The 27,332-nt window shown below is 39.8% G+C and overlaps 1 protein-coding gene across 27 annotated transcripts in view; it reads left to right on the forward strand.

The window, feature by feature from the left end:
• The window catches only part of CD44 (CD44 molecule (IN blood group)), an 87,466-nt gene that overhangs the window by 49,399 nt on the left and 10,735 nt on the right, over positions 1–27,332 (forward strand). The window contains exons 6-15 of one of the 27 annotated variants that reach the window (XM_082410430.1): positions 6,492–6,662; positions 7,883–8,038; positions 10,209–10,322; positions 10,796–10,912; positions 13,722–13,850; positions 15,323–15,454; positions 18,389–18,493; positions 20,311–20,400; positions 21,278–21,484; positions 24,468–24,533. In XM_082410430.1, coding sequence (XP_082266556.1) covers positions 6,492–6,662; positions 7,883–8,038; positions 10,209–10,322; positions 10,796–10,912; positions 13,722–13,850; positions 15,323–15,454; positions 18,389–18,493; positions 20,311–20,400; positions 21,278–21,484; positions 24,468–24,533 — 1,287 coding nt within the window. The remainder of the gene's footprint in view (positions 1–6,491; positions 6,663–7,882; positions 8,039–10,208; positions 10,323–10,795; positions 10,913–13,721; positions 13,851–15,322; positions 15,455–18,388; positions 18,494–20,310; positions 20,401–21,277; positions 21,485–24,467; positions 24,534–27,332) is intronic. The other 26 variants (XM_082410441.1, XM_082410450.1, XM_082410451.1 and 23 more) reach the window with 26 other exon arrangements.

The following is a 27,332-nucleotide window of genomic DNA, read 5'->3' on the forward strand; positions in this document are numbered from 1 at the left end:
TTTGCTATCCCAGCTGGTAGGGGAAGGTTCTTAATTCTTGCTTGGTTATGTGGGTAACGTTACTTTGGGACAGCTAGAGTGCAAATATGTAAACACTGCGTTAGATTTCTTTGGGTTTTTGGCCCTGGTGCTTCAGTTTCATTGGAAAGTGTTTACATTTTCCCCTTGTCTCCTTCTCTGCTTCCTTCTTTGCTTTCACCTATGGTTTGTTTTAAAACAGGTTTCCGGATGGGCTGCGTTCCTTCTGTGGAGGATTATTCACGCTCAAATAGGGCATCTCCCTCTTGAGCAGCTTTCCTAGTATGGTGTGGATTTTCTCTCTTCCTGGCTATGGCTCTTGAGGGGCGGAACTCGGGTCTTCAAAGAGTGTGGCAGAAATTTACTGGTTTGCAAATGCTCTAGACGGGGCCCTTTTCTATTCCTCATCACCCAGAAGCCAGGGAAATCACCAGAGCACTAGGATTTTTTTTTTTTTAACATCTTTATTGGAGTATAATTGCTTTACAGTGGTGTGTTTCTGCTTTATAACAAAGTGAATCAGCTATACATATACATATATCCCCATATCTCCTCCCTCGTGCGTCTCCCTCCCACCCTCTGTATCCCACCTCTCTAGGTGGTCGCAAAGCACTGAGCTGATCTCCCTGTGCTATGTGGCTGCTTCCCACTAGCTATCTATTTTACATTTGGTAGTGTATATATGTCCATGCCACTCTCTCACTTCGTTCCAGCTTACCCTTCCCGCTCCCCATGTCCTCAAGTCCATTCTCTACGTCTGCGTCTTTATTCCTGTCCTGCCCCTAGGTTCTTCAGAACCATTTTTTTTTTTTTTTTAGTTTCCATATATATGTGTTAGCATACGGTATTTTTCTCTTTCTGACTTACTCCACTCTGTATGACCGTCTCTAGGTCCATCCACCTCTCTACAAATAACTCAATTTTGTTTCTTTTTATGGCTGAATAATATTCCATTGTATATATGTGCCACATCTTCTTTATCCATTCATCTGTCGATGAACACTTCGGTTTTAATGTAAGGTTACTTTCTCAACAGTGTCTTAAATTTCTGTTAGCATGTTGCTGAGAAGGGTGATACAAGTAGGGTTGGGTTCTGGTCATTCTCCTCAGATTCTTTGAAACATTTCAAAAAGCAGATATTTTCAAACTTCCCATGATTTTCCAGATTATTGGCTCTCCGAAGATTGTGTCACTGTATTGTCTGTAATTCCATGGACAACCCTTCTCGAGAGAAGCTTCTGCAAACCAGGCAGGTGGGGCTGCTAGTTACTTGCTGCTTCTTGAGTTCCCTGCCTTCGTAAAGTAGCCACATTGAAGGGGTTTATCATCAGGACATGCAATTTTGTCAGATGTTGGCAAACGCAACAACTAGTGGTCTCAGCAGGAAGCAGATCGGGTCTATCCTAAAGTACCATTTCCCACCAAAGAAGAAAATAGTGACAAAATATATCTTGTGGGAACCAGATGAAATTAACATTCAAGCTGCTAACAGCCTATAGAGAAATAGTATTTCACATGTCCTTTAAAAAAGGCAATGAGGATATTTTATAAACATTCATAGCACATCTTTTAAAGGACCGCACCTCTCCTGCCTTAGTCAGCAAACATATTTTGAAGACCTACTACATACCAAGCTATTCTAATGCCTGGGACCTATCGGTAAACACCATTAGAAAGTAATATTGAGGAGAAGTAAGCATTAGTAACCTAGTCATTCATTCAACTGGTATTTGAGGTCTTCTCTGTGCAAGACATTGCTCTAGTTACTAGGGACTCAGAGTTGGACCTACCTTCATGGAGCCTATATACTGTTCAGAAATCAAGGAAATGATTTAGGTAAGTATGTTTACTTAACTACAAATAGTTCAGGATTTGGGTTGAGAAAAGAATTGTGCTTTCCTCCTTCCAGAGCCCTTAGTTAAGTGTCAGTAGTTTAGGAAGAGAGAGACTTGTATGTCCAACAGAGTGAGTCCAGAGCCAACCTGAGAGTCATGGAAGTGCTATAGAACCCAATACGGCAGCACCAAATAAATCAGCTCATGGGAAGAAAGGTGTCAAAGAAAAGATTCAGGTAGAAACTTGAACGTAGCGTATGGTGTACTCAAACAAGTTAGCACTGGTTCATGAATAGACCATAGTTTCTAAGCCCAGTGAGGAGAATCCCAGAACCTCATGAGTGTTGGACTGAGAGTTGGGACTTACCGGGAGGGAGTGATTGCAAATCTCCCCTAATGCGTGCAGGAGGGCAGAGGTCAAGAGGAGGGCTGGCTGAGCACAGAGAAGAGTATCTTTGGCTTGTGTGGCTGATTCCATCCTTAAGGGTCCTTAGTGGGTGGCAATAGGGAGAGCGAGTGAGAACGACCATCTGGGTAGGTTTTGACTTCCAGCAGGCTTTCTGTTATAAATGTTGTTTTTGGAAGTGCTTTCCTGGAGGTATGTCATCAGCCTTTTTTCTATTGGTGATCTGGAATTCTTTGGAATCCAAAAACTTTAATTCAGGAAGCAGACTCCTGCCTTGGAACGCTCTATTTCCTTGTCTTCTGGGTGTAAAAGAAAAATACATATGTGTGTGTATATATATATATATATTTTAATTTTTATCATTATTTTTATTTTTTGGTCTGGCATGGTCTACTTGGGTGGGGAAGATTGAAAACTCTGCTGTCTAGGCAGTAGCTTTTTTCATTTTCCCCAAATCTCATACACTTCTTTTCAGGAAGACAGAAATAATGCCTATTTCTGTCTTGCTTTTGTATGTTTGCTTCCTGTTGGTCTCTATCTGATGTACTATAGGGTGAGGGTGGCCCGAGTTCTGCATCTTTAATAAAGTTACTGAGGTAAGAATGTGGTGTCTGCAGATTTTCCAAGGGGATGCTCAGGTTTATCTGGGGGCATCAGTGGTGAAATTGGTTCCAATTTCTCTAGTCTATTCTGTGCAAATGTGTCCTTTGTAGCATAGAGCATATTGTGTAGGTAGTTGACATTGGGTGTGTATAGAGTCAAAGCTTTTAACCTGGAGTTCATGGACATCCAGTAGGTTCAATGATAAGCCATAAACTATTTAAGAGCCACTAAAAAAAATATGCAAAACTTTGAGAATACGTATGTGTAGGATCTGGTTTTCGAGGAGAGAAGCTATAACATATCAGATTTTCAAGGGTGCATATGACTCAAAATGGTTTTTAAAAATCTCAGCTGGTTTAGATGTTTATCCTGATGATCTTTGCCGTTCTTCTTCTACAGGGAAACATTCTGGGCTCAAGTCTAGCTTGAGAGTCAAGTGGGAGATTTCAAATTACAAAATAGCACCGATTATCCTTTCCCTAATTTGAATAGAGTCCAGAATTTCTCTAACTTGGGCAGTTGTGTTTCTTTTCTGGAAACATTCTGAATTAGAATTAAAAGTGACAGAAAGTGTTAGATGGATACTTGACAAAGCTTTATCTGATTTCAACACTTTGAATACACACCCTTTGCAAAGTTCCTGCTCAATTATAAAGCTTGACTTGAGATTAATGAGTGTGGGTGGAACTTTGAAATGCTAGTTGTCATCACAAGCTTCCTGGGTAAAATGATAGACAGATCCAAAAGATACAAGCAAGCACCTCTAAAGATATTCCAAAAATAAATGAATGATCCAGTTCATGACTGGGTCACCCAATCAGGTAGCTATAAAATATTTTTTCCATCACGGGTTATTCAGTTGCTACTTGGTTTTGTTCTGAGCCTGTATTCAGGGGTCTCAGTTTGAAGAATGGGTAGCACTCTGTGGTTATCCATAAAGAATTTGCATTTCTGATGTCGTCCTAAGATTCTAAGAGACTTTAGGAGACTGGAAAGATAAAATCAGACCTCACTCTTCTCTAATCTTCACTCTATAATATATACATACATTTTATATAGACAGGACTGAGAGTGAAGGTTTTCTAGAAAGACCTCACTAAATGATATTTTCATAATCGATCCAGTTACTTCAGCTGTGCACTCAAACAGCCATACAGCAGCTCAGGAGCAAAATAATTGGATATGGTCCTCGTTTGGTAATTCACAGCCTAAGACTCAGGATCAGACAACAACAGCAATGGCAGGGAAACTGTTATGTCTTTTGCTTATCTGTTGTCCTAAATGCCAAGCCTTTCAATGTTAAGGGAAAGGACGCCATTATCATGCCGAAGTTTCCTACTGATGTTCTGTCACCATCCTTAGCGAGAACAGGGTCTGGTACCATTTCATTTAACAGAGAGGCCCACTGTCTGGGGACATGACTGGATTCTGCTCAATGTCCTACTTGTTTTCCTTTGGCAACATGCACATAGAATCAGAATTATTTTTCCTTCAGAGCTTCAATTAAGAGATTAATTCAGAACATGTCCTCTTAAAAGAAGTCTATTAGAAAATGCATACTCCTACTTTCCACTGCTCTAATTATCACAGCCAGTAATAATAATAGAGGAAAATACTGATTTACAGATGGAAAGTATAGGCCCTGAACAATTGTTTGGACATCTGATACCTCAACTATAAAGTGTGGGAAGTGACCTGTTGCTTTATATCAAAATCTAGGCCTCTAAAAAGCTCCCTGGAGGTTTGACTGTTAATTCTAAATCACTATAAAGTGTTTTGAGAGTTTGAGAGCTTTTGCGGAAAAAAGATTCAGAGTCTATAACAATGGGATATTATAAGCATATCTTCACTTATTAACTTTCATTGATGGAGGATATGGCCAATATTTCAAAATAATTAAGCATTTTTTATGCAGAAAAAGAGTTATAAAAATGGTCCTTTACATTTGCTTAGCTTATAATACATTGAATAAACTGTATTTTTTATTTTGACAAATACTCCTGTGAGGAAAATAGTACTGATGTTATGTTATGATTGCATATCATACTGATTAAGATAATGCTAGAGAGAGAGAGAGAGAGAGAAACTGCAGAATTTTAAAAATGGTATTTTTAAAATGTTGACAATGTTCATCTTCATAGTACAAACACTGTGAAGGAAAAGGTCTTGTTAGTACTTCATCTTGGGACACTTCTGGGCTTTCTTGATAACTGGAAAAAAGAAATCTAATTCACTTTACTTTTGTACTTGGCGATTTAATGATGGTTTCAGCCTCTCTGCTTGAACTTTTTTCAGTTTTTTATCTACTATTCTCTACTGTTCTTCTGATGCACATCATGGTTGCAGAAATGGCAGTCTTTGGAAGTTTTCAAATCAAGACTCTTGCTTCTGGTCTTGTTAGTGAGATCATTGGGTCACTTCATCTTCATCTGTCTTTCCTGATTGATTATCCTATTATCAAAAACTGGGTCTCAAAATGTTCTGTTCTGCTTTGCAAAATCTAGTGTTGATATAAAAGTGACCGTGGGCAAGGCTGCTAGGGAATTTGGACGCCAACTGAAGTGGAATGGCATCTCTTTCAGGCTTCCACCTCATGGGTCCTTCTTCCACGTGTCAGGGATTGCTGGGGCTATGTGTGTGGGACTGCTGGCAGAAATGTCATACCCTAAATTCTTGGAGGATGACATTGGTTGACCAAGATAGAATATGTAGAAGATGATGGGCTAGGACTCATCATCCTTTAGAATCAAAGACTCTCAGATGTGGGGAGGATCTTAAATGGTCTCGTTCCATCAACATTTCTAATCGTTTAATCTCTTACACAATTTTCCTGCTAAGTGCTCTTTCTGATGGTGGGGGTTATAATACTTTCTGTATAATACTGTCATTGTTGGAGAGTTCAGATTATTACCTTTTTAAATCTAACATCTGGAAGAATATTGATCTCCCTGAAATTCTCACCACAGGTCCTAGTTTGACCTTTTAGGAACACAAACAAAAATTTAATCCCTTGTTTATGTTATAGCCTTTCAAAATTCAAAGACAGTTCTCATGCTGTCCTCGAGACTTCTCTCTTGTTTAATCAGACTAACTTCAGACAAGTCAAGGTCTGTCCAGCACAGCTTTTTCATCTTCAAGATGAGGAGCATGAACCAGATGCTGTTTAAGGTCCTTCCGTCTCTGACATTCTATGAACCCTGGTTTGGGTCTTGGAAAGAAATGGAACTTCTGTGCTTTTTCTCTTTCTTTCCGCCATCTGTATCATGTATAGATGACTCTTGAGTGGTAAAAGAGAGAAAGCACATACAATGCTATTTCTTAGGCACTGATAATTAACCTTTCAACAATCAATTCAATTATGGTTACAACAGCTTTTTTTTTGTTTTTTTAATATTTATTTATGGCTGTGTTGGGTCTTCGCTTCTGTGCGAGGGCTTTCTCCAGTTGCGGCAAGCGGGGGCCACTCTTCATTGCGGTGCGCGGGCCTCTCACTGTCGCAGCCTCTCTTGTTGCGGAGCACAGGCTCCAGATGCGCAGGCTCAGTAGTTGTGGCGCACGGGCTTAGTTGCTCCGCGGCACGTGGGATCTTCCCAGACCAGGGCTCGAACTCGTGTCCCCTGCATTGGCAGGCAGATTCTCAACCACTGCACCACCAAGGAAGCCCACAACAGCTTTGATGAGCACTAGTGGTACAACTTCCAAAACAGCAACCAAGAGGCAAGAAGTCCAGGACTGGTTTTCTTGGTGGTTTCAGCCATCAACATCCAAGATTCATCTTCACACCACAACAATTATGGCTGGTAATGAGTTATTATTATCTCATTTCATATGTTTTCTTGGCAGTCTTCAATAATTTTCATTGACTTCGGGGATATTGTCAAAGTCTAAAGTTCATGCTGGTTTCACAAATGTTTTTCATGACTCTGAGATCTATATGTTTGACTTTCTAGTACTAATAAGCAGATTTCTTCTTTCTATTCTATAGAATTAATGTAGCCCAAGAGGAGGCTAATATGGGGGCTGGAAAAGGGGGCTAGGTCTTTCTCAATGACATAACAAAACTTTGACTCTGAAAGATGTTCTAAAATGACTGAAGTGATAAAAAGTTCTTGACTTTTCATGTGAAAATAAAATAGCATAGGTAGAGCTAACAAAAATCTCCATCAATGGAACTGTTTTTGGGATAAATACTCATAGGATGCAAAGATAAATGGTCATTCTGAAAGATAGCATGAATCTCATTCAAAATATAGGAAACCCCTTTCTAGTAAAGAGACATCTACAGTAACCACTGCGAAGAGGTGGAGGCTTTCCATCTCCTTTCCTAGGATTGCATCCAAAAGGGAAAAAGTGAGAATTTTCCCAAATATTGGCTGCAATCCACTCTAGTCAACCCTTTTGGTTGACTAATAAATGCCCCGCAAAATTTCTCTGTTAATTGACTAATTTTTTTTTTTTTTTGTCTACATGCTGAAGTATTGATGGGAACTGCAGTGTAGCTTTCATTTGTGTTCAGAGCTACAGTAATCGAATGCTAGAGAAGATCAAACCTAATAGCTGGGTGAATAGCAAATAGTGAATACAACTAAGGAGTTTTTAGAAATTACTGACGTGTTTAGATTCCAAGGTTTTACTGAAGGTGGCTTGATAAAACAAATAGGCACGTGTGAAACCTTTTCGTTCTATTCTTGACACCCTAGCTTTCATAGCATATGGTTAATAAGTTAATAATAAATGCATCTGAAAGCATGGGGCTGTGTTTATTGGCCTTTTTTTTTCTTTTACTTGTTTGGTGGGGTTATGTCCATATTTATTCTTTTAACTTCCTTAAAAAGAGTGTTCAGTTATAAAGATCATAGCCAGTTGTTTTTAGATCTATACATTAGCTTCAGAGACCAGAATATAAGAATTTGGGGTATAGAAGTCAAATCTCTCACTTTCTTCTTATGATCTTGGGAATTCTTTTATACATTCTGTGCCTGATTTTCTTCCTTTGTCAAATGGGTTGCTTGGCATCCAGCTCAGCCACTAATGCAAGTCACCACAACAGGTACGGATTCAAATATCATCTCAGCAGGCTGGGAGCCAACTGAAGAAAATGAAGATGAAAGTGACAGACACCCCAGTTATTCTGGATCAGGCATTGATGATGATGAAGATTTTATCTCCAGCACCAGTAAGAATAATCAATTCCTGTAGAACCACCTATGCCAGGCTTATCAATTAATCTGAGTGATGCCCAAGAGTATCTATCTTAGGAAATAGTTAATATGAAAAATGAGCATAAGCCTATGATCACATGTTAATTATACCTTGATGAGATTGTGAAGGAAAAAACTGATTTTTTTTAATGGAAACCAAAATATATTTGGAGGAGAAATGGAAAAAATACCTTTTATAAAATTCCTAATGCCTCAGGTACTTCCTGTTTTGTTTATTTATGTGTTAAAGCTGAGCTATATAACAAAACAGTGCCAATTATTAAAAACAAATAGTGAAACCATTGCATAATAGTATCCAAATTTGTGACAATTATAAAACTTTTTGAGAACAGAGATGGAAATTGAGCTGAAAGGTCCTTAAAAACAATTTAAAGGTTGGTCTAATATTCTGCCAAATGACTGAGTTTCCTATACATACCTGTCATGATCTGAGATATTGCTGAACCGAGATGAGAATCCTGAACCTGACTCCATCACAGCTCTGCCTTTTTTTTTAGAGAAGATGTGCCTTTGAGGTGCTACATGAGCTCTCTCAGGTCACAGAAGTCCTGTCCGTCCAATGGGAAACTGAGGGTTTCATCCCCAAAAAGACAGCACCCCAGGAGGAAGGGGTCCAAAAGCATAGCTTAGGCCTGAGGCATCTGAGTATATGACATCAATACAACAAATACTCGAGATGAACTATATGCTTTATATCTAAGCTTTCAAGTAGTGTATTCCTTAGTTGGACACCCCTGCAGAGCTTAGAGACCTAACAAAAAAACTCTCTTTAGTTACTCCAAAAAGAAAAGCAAATACCCCAAGACACTGGAGTTTTACTATTATACTGTCTGCTGGGTTCAGGATGTGGCCACATCTTCTAAGTCGGGCATCAGGAAAGATGTGGTCTTGACACTTGAGAAACTAAACCCTCTTGAGTGGCAAGCCAAACAGATCAACCTGAAAATAAATCGTATCATCAAGCTCCAGGGGAAAACGTCCCTTGATATTTTTTCATCTCTGTGGCATATTTTCCGATTTCAGCTCACTTGTCTTCTTGGCACCTGTGCACGTAATTCAGCAGGATGCCCTCTCTCTTCTGTAGGGGTGTGATAACTGCCAGTTTTTCATGCTTATTGAGAATGTAGTTAATGATTCTAAACCTGATTTTATTAACTTGTGAAATAGAGCTGATAGTATTATAGTTCTGAAAAGAGTTTTGTATTATTTGGGTATCAAAATAAAGTTTGAAAGAATTAGGATGTATTTGCAAATAACCTTTCACAAAAGACATTGATTCTGATTTTGTCACGGTTCTTCTGTCAGGTGCATCTCCTCTTCCAGCCCTATCATTTTGGGTGACAGTATCAGGGCACTGGTGGATGTACACCCCTTTTTATCTTCGGGGAGCTGCTGTGATGGTGGTTGGTTACCTATGGTGTTTTCTACTGAATGTATGCGTCTTGGTTTTCTTTCATTGGCTATGAATGGCTTGCTCATGAAATGCTTTGTGTTTGATGAGAATACCATAGGTGTTTGATAAATATAAATATTCAGAAATGTATAGCTAAGTCACACGGCTGTTCTAGGTAGATATTCTTTGTTAGAATCATCTGTAGGAAAGCTCTGGCTGTTCAGGGTGTTTCTTTCCCCACCAAAACTACTAATAATGTAAACTGGTCATCATGGTATAACTTTTCAGGTATCTACTCTTCAGCCTGAGGATCTACATGTAGCACACTTGGCAGTGTTACAGATTCCTTGGGCTTTCAGTTGCAGAGGGTCATTACAGACTGCATGGACAGGCAAAGCGCTGACGTCTTTGGTTCTCCTTGGTGTAGGGCTGGTGTTTTCAAAGCTGCTCTTCCTCCTGCTGCAGCTTCTTTGGCTGCTTTCTCCAGAAGATCTCATGTTCTGACCCCTACGTGTTCTCTGACAGAATGCAAAGGACACTGAGATGCTTAACAGTATGGCTGAATCAATCTGAAGGCACTCTCTGCTTTCCCTTCATTTCCACTCAACCATCTATACAGCCTGGTATAGATGAATTACTCTATAGACTGAAGAAGGGAGAGATATGCAAAACAAGTGGTGATGGCTCAAGAAATAACATTCTCCTAATTACTTCAATCATCATTATCACAGTTTCAACCACACCACGGGTTTTTAACCACCCACAACAGAACCAGGATTGGACGCACCTGAGCCCAGGCCATTCGAATCCAGAAGTATCACTTCAGACAACCACAAGGATGACTGGTAATGGGCTACGCATACTTATTAAAGATTTTTTTTCCCTCAAAGTCTTTGATGCTGCAAAGGTCAATCATCTTGACACAGTGGGAAATTCAGTTAATATCTCATCACAAATTCTTAGTGAACTTTCATGAGGATACTCAATTCAGCTTAGGAGTCATTTGCCAGTTATATCATCTGGGCACAAGATATTTTATGTTGCTTCATTATAAAAATGAATACGTTAAAATGGTTTGTGGTGCTCCTCTTGATAAAGTGGTTGTAGTATAATAACAGGTAATCATTAAGAAATTTCCATGCCTATTGGTTTTCTCTTGGGAGATATTAGTGAATTCACTCAAAAGTATTAAGAGGAGATACTCAGAGGTACTATTTAGGCATCAAACCATTAGATGACATGTACTTTAATGAAAAAACAGAACAATCAAAAGTTGGTTGATAAAAAGTCACAGTGTATGTAACCATCATCACGATAGATGTGGACAGAAGTAGCACCAGTGCTTATGGAGAAAAATGGACCCAGGAAACGCACTCTTCTCTCAGTCACCACGGATATCATGATGAAGAGGAGACCCAGCATCCTACAGGCACAAGTAAGAAGGATGGCAGTCATGAGTTCTGGTTTAGTTGAGTTAGTGAAGTCACTCCCGAGAATAGGGAAGACCTTTTTGCAGACATTGGCTACATCTTCTATTTCCACACAGTCATTTCTTTTATCCCCAGAGCATGAAAAGCTGCCAAATCTGCACACAATTTCTTAGAAATTGGAATAAAATGTTAACTTGTCAGGTGGCCCAAAAGGCCAAAATGTTTAAAAAGTTAAAATGTTTAAAAATATCTGAGATAGTTTTTGTGTTAGTTTCCCAGAGGTTCCATTTGGGTAATTTGTGTGTTTTTATGGAAATGTATGAAGAAGCATGTGTTCTTTTGATGCTTAGTAGTGGGATCTGGAAAGAAAGCATGACAAGTGCAAGGGTCTTTGGAATTCTTGTTTTCTATAAAGATCTTTGATGAATCCAGTTTCTTTTTCACATTCTGTTCCTCACCTCATTGTAGAAAGGCATCCCTTATACTCTTTGGAAGAAAGTCAATTGCTCAGATGGTCTATATATGAATTCCTTGACTGTTCTTTTTGTGTTTTTAAGCCCAAGATAACTTGGGGAAAGCTTTGACGCTGTTATTTTTACTTATGTGCAAACATCTTAGGTTTCCTAAAACAATTTCAGGTCTCACTACTGGCCTATGAGGATAGGACAAAAAAAGAAGTAAGAAGTGTATACTCTTCTTTTTTTATCTGTCTCTCAGAGAGATGCCTATGATGTTTGGAATAAAAGAAGCTTTAATTTAGGATAACAGCTTGTAGCATTTTAGAAATTATGGTTCAACCATGATTCTCATAGCCTTGTATACTCCTAAAGCAAAAATGTAAGAAACAATCACTTAGAAGCCAAAGGAGTTTGGGAATCCATGGTTTGAGGAGGTCTTCAGACAACAAAAGAAAAGTTTCAGACATCAGCTAGGACTGAACAGGTTACTACCTCCTGGGCATTGTACTGAATACACCCAACAGGCCTACATCTCATTATTGACCCCAACAGATTCGATATACACATGTGGATTATGGGCTGAGTTAACAAAAGAGTCTTCTGATAGAAGAAGGACATAAACAGAATTCTCTTCAGAATGGGATTCTGTACCAGTCCCTTTGGGTCCTAGCAGTGTATTTTAGAAATTATTTAAGGCGGTTTGTACTTAAAAAGTGGAAAACTAAGAGGCTTGGAATTAATGATCCTATTGTCAAAAGATGGGGGGGCGGGCCATGATTACTGGAGGGTAGTTGAAAAACAGAACATAACAGAACCTAACAGAGGGAAAGCAGCAGCTGCTGCAGCAATTCTTTTATCAGGACTTGCAAAACATAAGTGATTCTGGTTGGTGATTCTGGGTGTTATCAAAAGAACATTTACAACTTCCAGAAGAGAGTCATTTGCAATGGAAATCCATTACTCTGCTAACCCATATATTGAAGACAACAAGGGGTTACTGGATATTTAAAGGATCATTGTGTTTTATAAAGAGAGAGGTAGAAGTAGTATAGAATAGTGTGTGTGTGTGCATGTGTGTGTGTGTGTGTGTGTGTGTGTGTGCACACATTTTTTTTTCCTTTCTTTTTTTTGAACTTTAAGTATGCAGTCTATGTTTTGGGTTAATTTTTCTTTTTTTTTGTAATTACACCCAGTGTTTTCTCTAACTTTATTATTTGTCAGGAGGTAGTGATTTAGTCAGGGGGAGGTAAAACTTAAGATTTTGGGGTTTTTTTCCCCTTCCTCTGGATAACCAGTTAACCCCAGGAATGTTTTGGCCAATGCAAGGGTGAAACAAGTACAGTACGTTTTATTTTTTAAGTGTCTTCGCAATTATCAAATCATACATATTAATTTCTAAAGTAATTAAATAAAGCAGTTTTACAAGTTGCAAAGTATACTTCAGCTTGGCAAGTTTATACAGTCTCATTTTCTTTTTCTTTTTTTTAATTGAGGTATAGTTGATATACAGTATTATAACACTCTCATTTACTTGATGAACTAAAACTTTAGTATTAGTCGCTACAGATGAAAATGTCAGTGGCTTTCTGATTTTTACCAAAGGCACCCCGATACAAGTTCATTTCATTCATTATGCCCTTTTTAAAACTGGACAATTACAACACTGAGCGTTTGAAATTTTAAGCCTGTCACACACTCTTACTATTTATATAATGCCAAACACTGGCTGGAAAAGTTTTTCTCCACTGAATTAATTTTCTTAAAAAGTCATTTTGGCAATTCTAGATGCTCCATAGACATAACTTTGTAACATGTCAGTGGGGTAGCATCTCAATCATTCCCAGCATCTTTCATGCTGGGCAAATGCACTGCTGGTGTATTTCCAGTGTGTGCAATTATGAGTCATGTGACCACCTTTTGAGAAGGCTTCCTACTGGGCTGATCTTGTCATGGACTGTTATATAATATACTCCTCCCTCCAAAATCACTGAAGACAGGTTAAGTTTTCTCAACGAACAGTTCTCTCAGACAGGATGTATGAGGCCATAGACTCTAGTAAAATAAGAATAATACTGGAATTCATAGACCGTGGTCTGGTCCTAACTTTGTACCAACCTGGCTATATGATTTTGAGCAAATCAAAGCTTCTTTGAGCCCCGGTTTTCCCATCTGAAAAGCTAAAGTATCGGGCCATTTGATTTCTAATATCCCTTTCAGAGTATCAGTGGTGTCTCTCCTTCCTGCTTTCCTTTTCTCCCTTCTCTCCCACATGTATATGCTCTTAAGGTAGAAAGATATGTGTTGGTAAGGAAATTAACTGAATAATAACAGCTCACAATTGACATTCTTCTCACAGCCCGGGCACCCCCTACTAATACAACAGAAGAAACAGCTACCCAGAAAGAGCAGTGGTTTGAGAATGGATGGCCTGGGGAATATCCCCAAATGCCAAAAGAAGACTCTCATTCAACAGCAGGGACAACTGGTAATGGATGGTTTCACAGGCAGACTTGGGTGAAAACTTCCTCTGGGGTTAAGTACTGGGCCTTGAAGACAGTGAACAAGAAGAGTTTGAAGGAAATGTCACAAGATGTTATAGTTCCTTAATCACTTAGCATTCAGTCAACACAGAGCCAACCCTTAAGTGCTCGTAACAAATCACCAGAACAGAAATGGATACAGGCACATAAGGAGACACAGAGAATATGCCCTTGCATATGTCACTTTCAGATCTAATTTTGGGCATCCCCTAGGAAGACTGTAGCAGGGACTCTGATCTTATAAAATACACCCTTTTCTTTCATAAAGGAATCGCTCTATAATATGGGTCCAGGCTTTACAACACAGTTCTATGAAATCCTGGGCTTGTTAGAAAGCTTTTGGTCAGAACCTCAGTAGTCAAAGAAATGGAGCCAGACATTTTGAGAAAAACACCTGTCTGGTGTCATTTGGCCCTTTGTCATGTTGGAGATTTCTCCTTGAATGTACAATGTTTTCTTCTTAGATTTATAAAAAACACCTCTTCTCTATATTTGGATTGTGGGACTGGGGAGATTAGACCCAATCTTGTCAACATTTCTAAGTGATGCCAGATAACTTGGCTCTACCAGCTCCTGTGTATGATTCTTTTGTCTGTGTGACAGAAATATTGAAATGCATGCAAGATGCATTCTTGTAAAAGAATGTGAATTCCATATCGTTACTTAATATCAGTGAGAAATATCCCTATGTTTTTACTTGCAATATAGAATGTAATGCATGATGTTCTTCTGGTGTGTGGCAGCTTCTGAATGCATAGCTGGCAGAGCAGTGGATTCAGTGACTGGATATGTGGTGTAGTTGTTGCTAAGGGGCTACTATTGTCATCTTTTCTACCTATACGTCTTCAGTGGCTCAGAGTGAGGCCAAAGCACGTGCTGCATTCTTATATGCCACTGTGCCATAAACCTCATTGTTAGAAGGTGATGCTTCTAATGGATTCCACTCATGCTTTTGAGATGAATGGCATTTACTTTCATGTTTATCTCAAGGGAAGCTGTTACGTGATTCCTTCTCTAAATCACTACTGGCCTAATGTGCATTTCACTGGGACGTGGTTGTCTAGGAATGACATCATGTGTTTGGACTCCTACACTTCCTCCTTTAGGGGATGGTGGCAACATGGTGTGGGTAAAGAACTATTTCTCCTCCATCTTCACTTGATGTCTATAACTTCTAATCTATCCACTGGAGAAGTCGTTAATGCTTTTGTGTCCTCTAGTTCACATGCTGATTGCTAGGAAAATTGAGCATGAATGAACCTATACCTGCTAAAACATTCTGCAACTTCCTGGCCCTATATCCGGAAGACGGTTTTATTGTCTTGTATAGAAAATAAAGTCTTTAAAAAAAAATCAGTCTATCCCTGGCCAAATATCAACTAACACTTTGACAATTGCTTGAACTGCATTGTCACAGCAGCCTCAGCCCATGACAGCCATCCAAATCAAAGAGTGACAACGCAGAGCCAAGAGGACCGTTCCTGGACTTATTTCTCCGACCCAGTCTCACATCCAATGGGACGAGGTCATCAAACAGAAAGAAGGATGGGTAATAATCTCTGAGCTTTTTTATATATTATGTTTTTGAAAGCCCCCAAATGGCTATTTTCCCAGAAATATGCCCTTGGCTTTAGACGAGTCTGCTTTCCTAAGGAACTTTAAGTTTCTTCAAAAATTAGTTTTCTTGGTAAGAGTGATATGCACATGCATCTGAATCTGAAGTCCTAGATGAGAGTGGAGAATTTGGCAGGAAGGTTAAAGAAGGATTAGTCCTAAGATGATGGGAGTAGAAGTCATTTCCTCTGAAGAGGAGCAGTTTCAAGATTTCTTTTCCATTTACTTCTAAGTGCAGGGTTTCAAAAAGAGTGAAGTGATGGATTCAGTGACTGTCTCCATTATAGACCCAAAGATAAAACTTGTCTTTGGTAGAGAAATCTTAGAGATCAAAAACTGATGAGTACTCATTCCAAACAGGTAACTAAAAGGCTCAGAAAATGGTATTAATTACTCTTGCACACTTAGAAATAAATACTATACCCAGTGACTTAGGATTTAGACCACTCTTGTCCATCAATAAATGTTCGTGAATTTAATGAATGGACAACTTTTACACAAGATGGAGTCCTTGTTTTCTTAATTAGCATTCTTATTTACCTATAAGCAATTCAAAAACAGAATTAAACAAGAGAGAGTAAGAAAATACTAGCTGGAGTTCTGCAAGAATGGAAGATTGTTATTTTATTTAACAAATTTTTATATTTAAAAGGAATTTTTCCTTTATCAGAACCAGATGACAGCATTCCTGAGAGAATCTGAAAGAGTTGGTAACAGGTGGTGCCCCTCTTTTCTCAGTGTTTACAAAGTGGAAGAATTCATGTTCCTTACTATATCCATGAATAGAATTATGCAAGTTTTATTTATTTATTTTTAATTTAACAAGATGTCTTGATCACAGAAATGTAACATTCCAAAAAGGGAGATCAAGAAAAGAACCAATATGGGGATATGAATTTTCAGTCGTAGCATTAAATATATTATCTGGGTCCAAACTCCCAAGGGTATACATGACACAAAACTACTGAAATGAGTTCTCAGAATGCAATGATAATGTCTCTTGGTATTGAGTTAAACAAAGTTATCTCCAAAATCAATCTAACAGTTTCTATGGTTTCATTTCTCCAGAACACCCTAACTATGTTGTACCCAAATATTAGTGATCATATATTCCTTAAAGTACAATCATCTTAAATATCTGCTAATAGAATTGTATTAATACTTTATGTGCAATGCATTATGGAGACAAACAATGTACACTTAATTCATGGTCCATGCTCTTAAGGAATTTAAAAGTTAGCTAGGAAAAAAAAACAGTTAGCTTCAAAATAGATCTAACAGTACAAGACAGTAAGTAATAGATGTCAAATGAATGTTGCTAGCAATAAACACAAAAGAATTTCAGAGGACCCCTTGGAGAACATCAGAGAAAGGTAGATTGGATCTGGTTTTTGAAAAATGGAAAAAACCCTGGGTAGTCAGAGAAAAGTAGTTGGAGAAAGTTTTTCTAGGAAGGAAACACATGTAAGGACAGGCTTAAAGGAAGGAAAGCCAAGGAATGAATTTGGCAGAGTGAATGGATCCGTAAGTCACAAAGGAAGATGAGTGTGAATGGTGAGGTTGGGGCCGTTATGTTGTGTAGCTGAAGACCCATTACACATTTTATGCACATGGTGGCTAGAGGCTCTGATGATAACCACTGTGGAAAACCAAGCCAGTAAAAGAGCTTCAGAATCAATATTAAATCTCCATACGGATGAACAGAAAGAGTTTCCGTCAAATTGATGATGTCAGGAACGTTACAATTGGCTTCAACCATGGAATGGTGTGATACCTCTTAAAGGAAAGATGAACAAGAGTGTCTAGAGACCATCAACAGGCAGGACTTCTTCTGGGAGAATATCCATTTGGGATTTTGATTTGGATTAGTTAGCCTTTCCTCTTTTTTGAATAATTACTATTACTATTACTACTACTACTATTATTATTATTAAATAATAGAGTCAGCCACGTTTTGTCCTACAAAGATCTTGATACTCTTTTCTTTTAATATGTAAAGGCTGCAGTGTAGACGTGGGTGCCTAATATTCCAGTGTTTCCCTCCGGAGTCATCTGGAGCACATTAAATCTCCCCAGAGGCAGCAGTGTGGGTGGAATTTGGATCCAAGAGCCAGCAATAGTGATGGTGTTTATGGTTTGTGTGACCTCTATTTCACTCAGGACTTATTTCAGCAAAATCATTTTGTGATAGTTATTAGAAACAGCTTCTATAAATATTTCAGTGAAATTTCTGTACCACTCAACATTGTACCTGTTACATTCCAAAGACATTTCCTACTTGTGTTTATGGGAAGAATGATTCACTGACATCCGTTGCTTCTTATTCCTTGCCCTAAAATGTTCCTGTAGCCTCCAACTAGATAGTATGGGATGATGATTTTATGTTTTATTTGTACATTCACTTTGTGAAGCGAAAGAGGAGCAAATGAGGGAAAGGGCTGTAGCAAAACTTTTTTGCCACGTCAAGGGGATGTGACAAAATGGTGCCTGAACCAGTGCACTTTGTCTTTTCTCCATGTGTCAGATCACTTGTGTAGAATGGGACAAGTCACACGTGGGTTATATTTCCATCTGTCTGCAAGGCTTGGGAGACCCATCATGTGCTCATTTAGCATTCTTCCAGATTCAGAAAAAAAAGAACAAAAATTGTAGCTTTTGTACAACTCAGCCTTTAAATGAAAACCAGTTACTTCTTGGGATGCTCTTTTGGAGAGACGATAATCCATTTCAATTCTGGAGACGTGAATCAGTATGTGCTTTCTTTCCTCTTATACAGATCTGAATATAAGAATAATTTGTCTCTAGGCCATAAACAACCCTCAGATAGTAGTTAGGAAATCAAGCAATAACGCTGATTTAATTCCTTCAGATATGGACACCAGCCATAGTACAACAACGCTTCAGCCTTCTGCAGATCCAAACACAGGTTTGGTGGAAGACTTGGACAGGACAGGACCTCTTTCAGTGACAACTCGTAAGGATAATGACACTCGGTCTCTATTGATCTGTATTCCTGCTTCAGCTCTTGCTCTCCTCGGCCCCGATGCAGGGCTTGGGCTTGGTGATGGGACAGCACATTCAGGGCTTGGTGATGGGACAGCACATTCAGTGCTATGTGGCTCAGCTCAGCTCAGAACATAAAAGCTGTCTTCATTTTCTATATTTTCTTGATGGTTCTTTAAATCTGATTATACCTTCATTTGTGGTGCTTTCCACATTCAATGACTTTATGTTAAAACCTTAAAAAAAGGATGTGGGACTCCATCCCACTTGATTTTCCTTTTCTGAGTAGTTATGTCAGTGAAATTCAAGACCACAGCTAGGACAGTGGTGTCTCTATGCTTTAACTGACCAGCTCCTCTTGATTCCCATCTTTCAATCAAGGCAGAAGAGGGGTAGCCTTTTTCAATGGTTGTAAAAACATGTTTTGGGGCCAGATAATCACAGAGAGTAGGGAAAACACATCAGCCCACAGAAGAGGAGCAAGGCATGTTGTTGACAATTGACATAGGTTGCAGGGCCCGGGAACAAAAGAGGAACATTTGCTATATCTCTTCCTATCACTAAACATCTGGTAGAAACAATGCTAAACTTCTAGTAGCCTTAATGCCCACCACAGGTACAAGGCTATCCTAGAGATCACCATAAAGTCATTCATAATTTCTTGACTGGATATGAAAGAAATCCAGAATTAAGAGGGCCTCATTTCACTGTTTGCTACATATAATGGACAGAGTCTTTTCATGTGAGCCCTTTTAGGCAAAGGGAAAAATCAGCAAGCACGTGTTAATTGTCAAGAATGTAAATAACCCAGTGTTAAGCGTCAAAGGAGATGCAGATAAGCCTTAAAATGGTCCTTGCCAATGGAGGGTCTCATATTCCTACTTTATCCTACTTTATGTCCCTGTTGACTTTTGTTCTGATGTTGGGTTTGGGATTTGGTGACGGTCTCTCTCCTGGTTGTAATATTTACTTGGTGGTGGACATGGCTTAGTGGTGTGCTTTATGGAGTGCTTGCACCTGTAACTCAGAGGTCAGTCCCTTTCTTAGAAGAACACAAAAGAAATTAACTCAAAACAATGAAAGCCATTTCAGATATGGGCAACGGTTCAACCTGAAATTGATACATATCAGTGAGGACCCTGTGTTTGCCCAGACAAGCGTTTCCTGGCATTTCAGTGCAGTGATGAGAATTCTCATCCACAGATGAGATCAAAAACCTAATAACTGAGTACAATGGTAACTTAATTTAATGTTCTTTAGAAGAGACTTAAGTGTTTCCTTGTATAAATTTGTTCTGAGTTACTTGAGCAAGTTATTCTTGATGAACTTCCTCTTTTGCGGTTACGTGTATACTACCTGTTATGATCGTGTTTATTCTTCCTATAGTCACACTTCTTGACACACAGCTAAGGTGCTCTTGATGGTTGATAGGAACACTGGGATTCAAACGTTCCTTTTTCTCTGTCTCTGTGTTCTCTGATTTTCCTGAGTGACAGGAAGCAATGCTATAATTGGGCCGGGATGATCCAGGGTGGGCAAAGTTTTGGCCCAGATTTCACCTTGGCACTTTACCTTGTTTGTTATACTGAAAAACAGAGCCAACTAGGGGCAAAGCAGAATTCTGTTGTGCTTTTCTATCAATCAGAGGAGAATGGTGTGCACAAACCTTGGTATTCCTATGCATCTCCCCATCTGACACCACTATATCAGATCCTCCCTGTCAGCAGATACCAGAGGGTTTGTTTCATGACTACGAATTAATACTGAATTCATCCCTCGTTGAAACAGAACAGAGTGATACTCAGAGCTTCTCTACATCACATGGAGGCTTGGAAGAAGACAAAGACCATCCCATGACTGCTACTCCAACATCTAGCAGTAAGGACTGTAAAGCCCAGGTGGCTTCAGCTATTGAAAACAAAAGTCAATGAACTCTGGGTGCTTTTGCAGTGTCTTTGGTGGAGGTGCATCAGTTGGCCGTCGTTGTGCTCTTACCCCGATCAGAAGCTGTGGCTGGTGATTGTTCTCTGATTCTTCTGCTCTGTAGATCTCTTAGAAGCCGTTGTATATTCGATGCAAACTATATCTTTTTTAATCTTAAAGTTTGGGTTTCTTAAACTCCAGAGTTAGTGGCTTTGTTTAAAAATAACAGATCGCTTATGTATGATTTGGTGGAAAGATCTGAATTATATCACTCTCTATTTTCCTTGCATTAATAATATTATTTTGCCATTTATCCTCTGGACCATAAATCCATGGCGCTGGTGACCAAGAAGCAGTGCCCTCTGGCAAAGGAAAGAATAATCAGAGCCTCAACGTCTTTGAAACTTTGCATTTGCTCTTCCAATCACAGGGAGCGTAATTTTACCTTTCAGCTCAATAGCTTGTTTCTTCCACTTCATCAAAGGTGGGTCCAATTGAGTAAGAGCTCAAGATTATCTAGTACCCGAGTTGACTTCAAGGTAACAGTTCTAGTGGCATAAACCTTATTTTAACAAACCAGGTAGATGATGCAACAGATGTCTCTTCTAGATATTAGGATTACCGAAATCTCTTCCGTTGAATGATGTCCAGGCGGTATTGATTGCAAAATATTGGTTCTGTTCAATAGTGTAACACACTACACTGTCGTTTGCTCCATGTTCACAAATAACAAGTGGAAAGCTTTCGCAGCAATTTCACGTTCAGAAGACAAGCACACAATTGGTGGTGGTCTTACAGATGTGGGTTTACCATTGATTCCACCTCCACACAGATAGGAATGATGGCAGAGGTGGCAGAAGAGGTGGAAATCTTCCTGAAGACTCAACTCCTTCAGTGGAAGGTTATACTCCTTATTCTCCAGACACAAATGAATACAGAACCCTCATCCCAGTGACCCCTGCTAAGACTGGGTCCCCTGAAGTTACTGAAGTTACTATTGTTGGAGAGTCTACTTCTAATGTTGATCTTTCTTTACCAGGTAATTTGGCCATTTGTTATCTGCTTTGCTTTCTCTATAGGGAGAAACAACACATCCTTTCATATAGGGGATTTCTTCTGTGTAGGTTGTGATTAGACTGATTCGTAACATGGGAATGGCTTTCACACAGATCATCATTCTAGCGCAATAGATTTATTTTAGATAATGTTTTCATTTGCCTGTGAAATTTCCATTTATATTTTGTGACTTGGTTGTTACGGCAGAATTTCTTTGTTTGTCTTCTTCCTGATCTTGTGATATATTTAGTTGAACCATATGAAGTGGATATTTTTGTAAGTAAAAGTAGTCAAGTATCAATTTCATTTGATTCAACTAATATACGCTGCCTATGTAGTAAGGTTTTACCCAACTTGTGAATAATTTCCATATACTAATCTCTTTGCTCTGAAATTCTCTTTTATTGGTGATGGATTGGTGAATTTTACTTTTGGTGAAGGGCTTATGGATAACCTCTTCTAACTATGTTGTACACTTAAAACTATATGATTCAATCTACTATTAATGAGTAGGCACCCTTTCTCTTGTTGTGATGGCAAAGAGATGACTGAAGATGACTTATTCAATTAAGTTACACATGGAACTAGCAATCCTCCCTGCTTCCACTTTTGTTTCTCTGTTTGCATTAAGAAACTAACATTGAAGAAAAGGGAACTGCAAAATACCCTGGCTAAGAAACTAAAATTGAACTCTCTCTTCCTGGTGCCAACTGTTCAAATGTTCTTACCATTCAACCATTAAGGGATCTTAAAGATTCATGATTTTAAACATATATATATATGGTAGCATATGTGTGTGTATATATATATAATAGCATATGTCTTTTCCCATCCCCCTCCCTCTCAAAAGAAGAATAAATCTTATGAGAACCCAATGTGTAAAACAGATAACAGCTGTGATACTGTGACTTGATGTGGGACAGAAACCCCAGAATGAGAATGCCACGTACTTGGCCTCTAACCTACAGCCCACATGCTTGGGCTGCCCATCCCAGGGCTTCAAGGAAAACAGTTTTAAAAATTACTAACCTCGGGCTTCCCTGGTGGCGCAGTGGTTAAGAATCTGCCTGCCAATGCAGGGGACACGGGTTCGAGCCCTGGTCCGGGAAGATCCCACATGCCACGGAGCAACTAAGCCCGTGCGCCACAACTACTGAGCCTGCGCTCTAGAGCTGGTGAGCCACAACTACTGAAGCCCGCATGCCCAGAGCCCGTGCTCCGCAACAAGAGAAGCCACCACAATGAGAAGCCCATGTACCGCAATGAAGAGTAGCCCCCACTCGCAGCAACTAGAGAAAGCCCACTCACAGCAATGAGGACCCAGTGCAGCCAAAAATAAATAAATTTTTAAAAAATATACTAACCTCGACAGTATTGGCAAGACAAAAGCCCTTACATCCATTGGTTCTTTATTCAGCATAGGTCTGCCCTCAGTTATTAAAAATTCCTAGCAGCAGTGTCAGTATTCTTCTGGAGAAATGAATCTTAGAGCGCTGCCTGGTTTCTTTTGGCAAAATAGAGCCCTTTATGCAGCCAAATGAATTTAAATTTTAAATGGCAATTTTAATAGTTACAGTAGCCTCGAAGGATTACATAGTCTATTTGTTAGTAAATAAAATACTTTCTACAAAATTGATATTTACATACCCTGATTCCTTCTACATTCTGTGGTGGTACAGACAGATTTTCCATGGTTCTCCATGGATTAAATGATCTATCACCCTTGGTTTTCTTCCAGAACACTCAGATAAGGCTCATTTCCTCCCATACATTTTTTTTCCATCTTTTTGCTTGATGTTAAGAATGAAAACATCTGGAATTGTGTTGGTGGTGATGGTGGTGGTGATAATGGTGATGGTGGTGGTGGTATTGGGGGTATTGGTGTTCAGCATTTCAGCAAATGCTGTTTTCAGTTTTTCTAACCATCAGCCGAGGAACAAAGCAATCTATCTCCCCCGTACAGTTACATAATAGATTACAGGTCACCTATGTCTGCCTTGTCTAAACAAGGACATGGTGAAGATCAGAGTACTGTGTATTCCTTTTAAGAACCTTTCATAATGGGTGACCATAACCATTTTATGAACTATTGTCCTGTGTTGTTTTGCTTTAAGATTCCATTACAGTTTTGGAAAATGTGTGGGGAGGAGGGAGAAGATCGAGAGTTTCCATATGCTGAACCCAAGATTTGACCTGTGGATCCAGATTTTAGCAATTCATAAACTTGCCTCAATCTAAAGCCTTTCGGTGATGGATGTTTGAGAAGATGGGATTATAGTAACTCTTGGTGTTAAAAATACAGATTTAATTTGGGGGAAATATTATTTGGAACATAGTCTAATAACCAGGCACACCTTAGTCACGAGTTAGTTATCACCTCCCCATTTCTTTTTCACTTATTTTCAGACTCTTTTTCTCTAAATAAGCAGTTGACTTTTCTCTTTGAATCCTTACATGATTCAACCCCAAGATCCTTTATTGCACACCAAAACCTTTTTCTATTTCCTGCCTCAGAGAAATCTCTTTAAATGTCTCATGCCCTAAGTCACAGAGTACACGCATTCGCAGTGATCACGTTTGTCATAATCCAAAGCATATAGTCCTTATTTCCAAGACACAGTATCAATTCCCCACCTCACACTTGCCAAGACCTCATAATATTTTTGGTAGAGTGTTACAGTTTGGGGATTTTTACTAAAGCCACACTTCCTATGGTCATCCTTGCAGGTCTGTGCTGTCCCAGTTTTTAAAATTTTGATGAGAGCTCTAAACCACTCATCAGTAGATGAAGCAATGAACAATATTTCATATCGTGGACCCATTCAAAGCTCCTTTGTCATTGTTTTCGGCTACCTTTAAAAGGCTAAACGTTGTGATGGGCTGTGTGAAAATGCACACGTGGGGAAAAGCAGATGGCAGTGTAACTGAGCACAAAGTACTGAACCTCCCTTTATTGCTCCTTACAGAAGACCAAGACTTATCCCGTGACCCCAGCGGGAGGTCCTATACAACTCAAGGATCCGAATCAGCTGGTGAGTTTGAGCTGCTTTAGTCATTTATTGTTATTGTCGTTGAACCTGCTGATTATTAATGAAGTATGAGTCAGTGTCTCCTGAAGAGTGGTTCTCGTACGTTCTTTGCATGCATCACAGTCATGGGGAGGGCTTATTAAACTACGTCGCTGGGCCTTATCCTTAAAGTTTCTGATTCGGTAGGTCTGGGGTGGAGCCCAAGCATTTGTATTTCTAATAAGTTCTCTGCTGATGCTGATTCTGCTGGGACAGGGACTCCACTTTGAGAACTACTGCTTTCAAGAAAGTTTTTCCATCTGAAAGGATCAGGAAGAATTCAAGCAGGCACCCAGTTTAACATTGCATTACACCAGAGCGATTAAGAACATGGGCTTTGGAGAAAGAATGGCCTGGGTTTGATTCCAACTCCTCCACATGCTAACGAGAGACCTTGTTTAAAGGATCTGAGACTCGATTTCCTAACCAATAAAATTGGGATAATAATAAGTGTCACAGGGCATTGTTTTAAAGACTAAATGATGTATACTTGTAAAGCATTTAGCATAACCTCCCCTCCCCGAACGTGGCATAATAGCTAGCCTTTATTGAGAATTTACTGTGTGCTGGTGGCATTGTTCTAAACACTTTACATGTATTAGGTTGGACCATATGAAACTGCCATTTCTGTAGGTCAACAGTCAAATATCAGTGGTTTCATATGTTTCATCTATTATTAACTCGTTTAATTATGTCAGTACTATTATTATCTCAATATTACAGATGAGGAAACTGAGGCTCAGAGAGGCTAAGCAACCTGGCTGAGTTAACATGACTAGTGAGCTGAGTGGTGGAGCCAGGTTTCAAGCCCAGAGCTCCCGTATTGCCTCTAGAAGCAGGATCTGGAGAAAGTACCCTGTCATGACCATCATTACTGCCGTAATTACTGTAATGATCACACCCCTAGAAACATTACTCCAGGCAGCAAGAGTAGACCATAAGGCAGGTTGACTTGTGACCACTGACGCTGGGGCTACTGAGAGGTTCTGCCAGTGCCATCTCACTGTGGTCTCCCTGAGAGTCACCGGTCCAGGTGACCCCATGCAAACCAGGTAAGCCATGTGAACTATTGTCCTCCCCTTCCTGCCCAAGTGGGAGTCGGGTTACTTCCAGGCTTGAAGATTCACACACTTACAGCAAATATGAAGATGGGTATTTACATGGTGGCTTCAGTAATAACCTATACTGTAAGAGCACAGGGATGTAAGGGCCTAGTAGAAATGCTCCTAAAATAAAGACAGAAGTCCCAAGCTCTCTGGGGGCCTTGGGTGGGGAAGTTAGCCTTTCCCAGCTTCAATTTATTGGTAAAAAGGAGATCAGAGCACTGGCCTCCGTTACCTCCTAGAGTTCTTGTGAAGAGCGCGTGGTATCAGGAATTTGAAAGTGTTTTGGAAATGATACGGATCTCTGACTAAAAGGAAGTGCTCTTTAAAATCAAGAGACCCCAGCCACTCCAAGTGTGGTCCCTGGACCAGCAGGGACATCACCTAAGAGCCGGCTGGAGATGCAGACTCCCCAGTCATCCCAGACCAGCTGAATTGAGAGCTGCAGTTTAACTAGGCCTACCCCACCCCTCCCACTAGGTGGTTTGTATGTATATTGAAGTTTGAGAAGCACTGTCTTAGACTTTTTCCTCACAGTCAGAGCCAGTTGAATGATCTCTGTGCATATGTCTTAGATGGGAATCTCACATCCGAGCTGCACTGTCAAGCATCCCTCTTTGCAGAACTTCCCCAGCCAGCCCTACCCGAGCTAGATTTGCAGGCCTCTAGGGCACCAGGCCAGGCGGCCTGCTGTGTCTTGTGCATCTTCTCCCATCTTCTTCGGCTCTCGCTTGAAGTGAGAATCAGGTGGGCTGGAGCAGTCTCTTTTGTTTGCCTCCTGTGCAGGTGTGTATTGTTCAAAGGGGAGGTTTCATCTGGTTGTACACACACCCAGATCTTTCCTTGCTGGGAGCACTTTTTTGAAAATCAAAACAGAGATTATGATCCATTAGTGGCCTCCCATTCAAATATCAAAGGCTGCTGAGTCAGAGAAAGGCCAGCGAGAGTGGCTGTGCCTCTTAGGTGGTTTTCAACGCAAGGAGCTCTAGTTTAGATGGCCAGTATCCCATGACCTGTACAGGCAAACACCTGCCAATAATGACCAAGGCCTCTGGGAGGCAGCTAGAGGAAGCCCCTTGGACTCTTTCTGAGGTTTGTAAAGTAAAAGGCCACTGTCAAAATGGCCTGCTGAAACAGCCAGATAGATGTCTGGTAGACTTTGTTTTGCTCCATTTTGAGTTTAACAAGAACATCAAATTGCATAAACAGGAGCCATTCTACCCAAAATAACCACAGCCATCAAAATTTCAGAGTCCCGTATGCACAGTCTACAGTTTGACCCTCTGAGAAAAGACCATTTAAGGCCTGGCCATCTCCATTCATTGATTAACCAAACAGACTTCCCTGGATTTTTTCTTCCCTTGGAAGCCTTCAGGATTCTGCAGTGGGGTCCTACTGGGTAGGGAAAAAGAGTTGAATTTTTCACATTTCGCTTTGAAGCAGTGGAGGAAGCACAACACACACACACACACACACACACACAAACCAAAACTTTCATTTGGGTGAGTGTCCTTCACAAGATGTCTTAGAAGTTTCTTTTAAAACATAATTCCTCCCTCATTTTGATGAACCTCCCGTTCTGACTTGTGGATTCTTTATCTTGTGATACTTCCTGTTCCTTCCAGTTTGAGATCCTTTATTTGTCTCCTTATTTGGTTTT

The sequence above is a fragment of the Balaenoptera physalus genome, assembly GCF_965194825.1.
Source record: "Balaenoptera physalus genome assembly, chromosome: 10".
Classification (NCBI taxonomy): domain Eukaryota; kingdom Metazoa; phylum Chordata; class Mammalia; order Artiodactyla; family Balaenopteridae; genus Balaenoptera; species Balaenoptera physalus.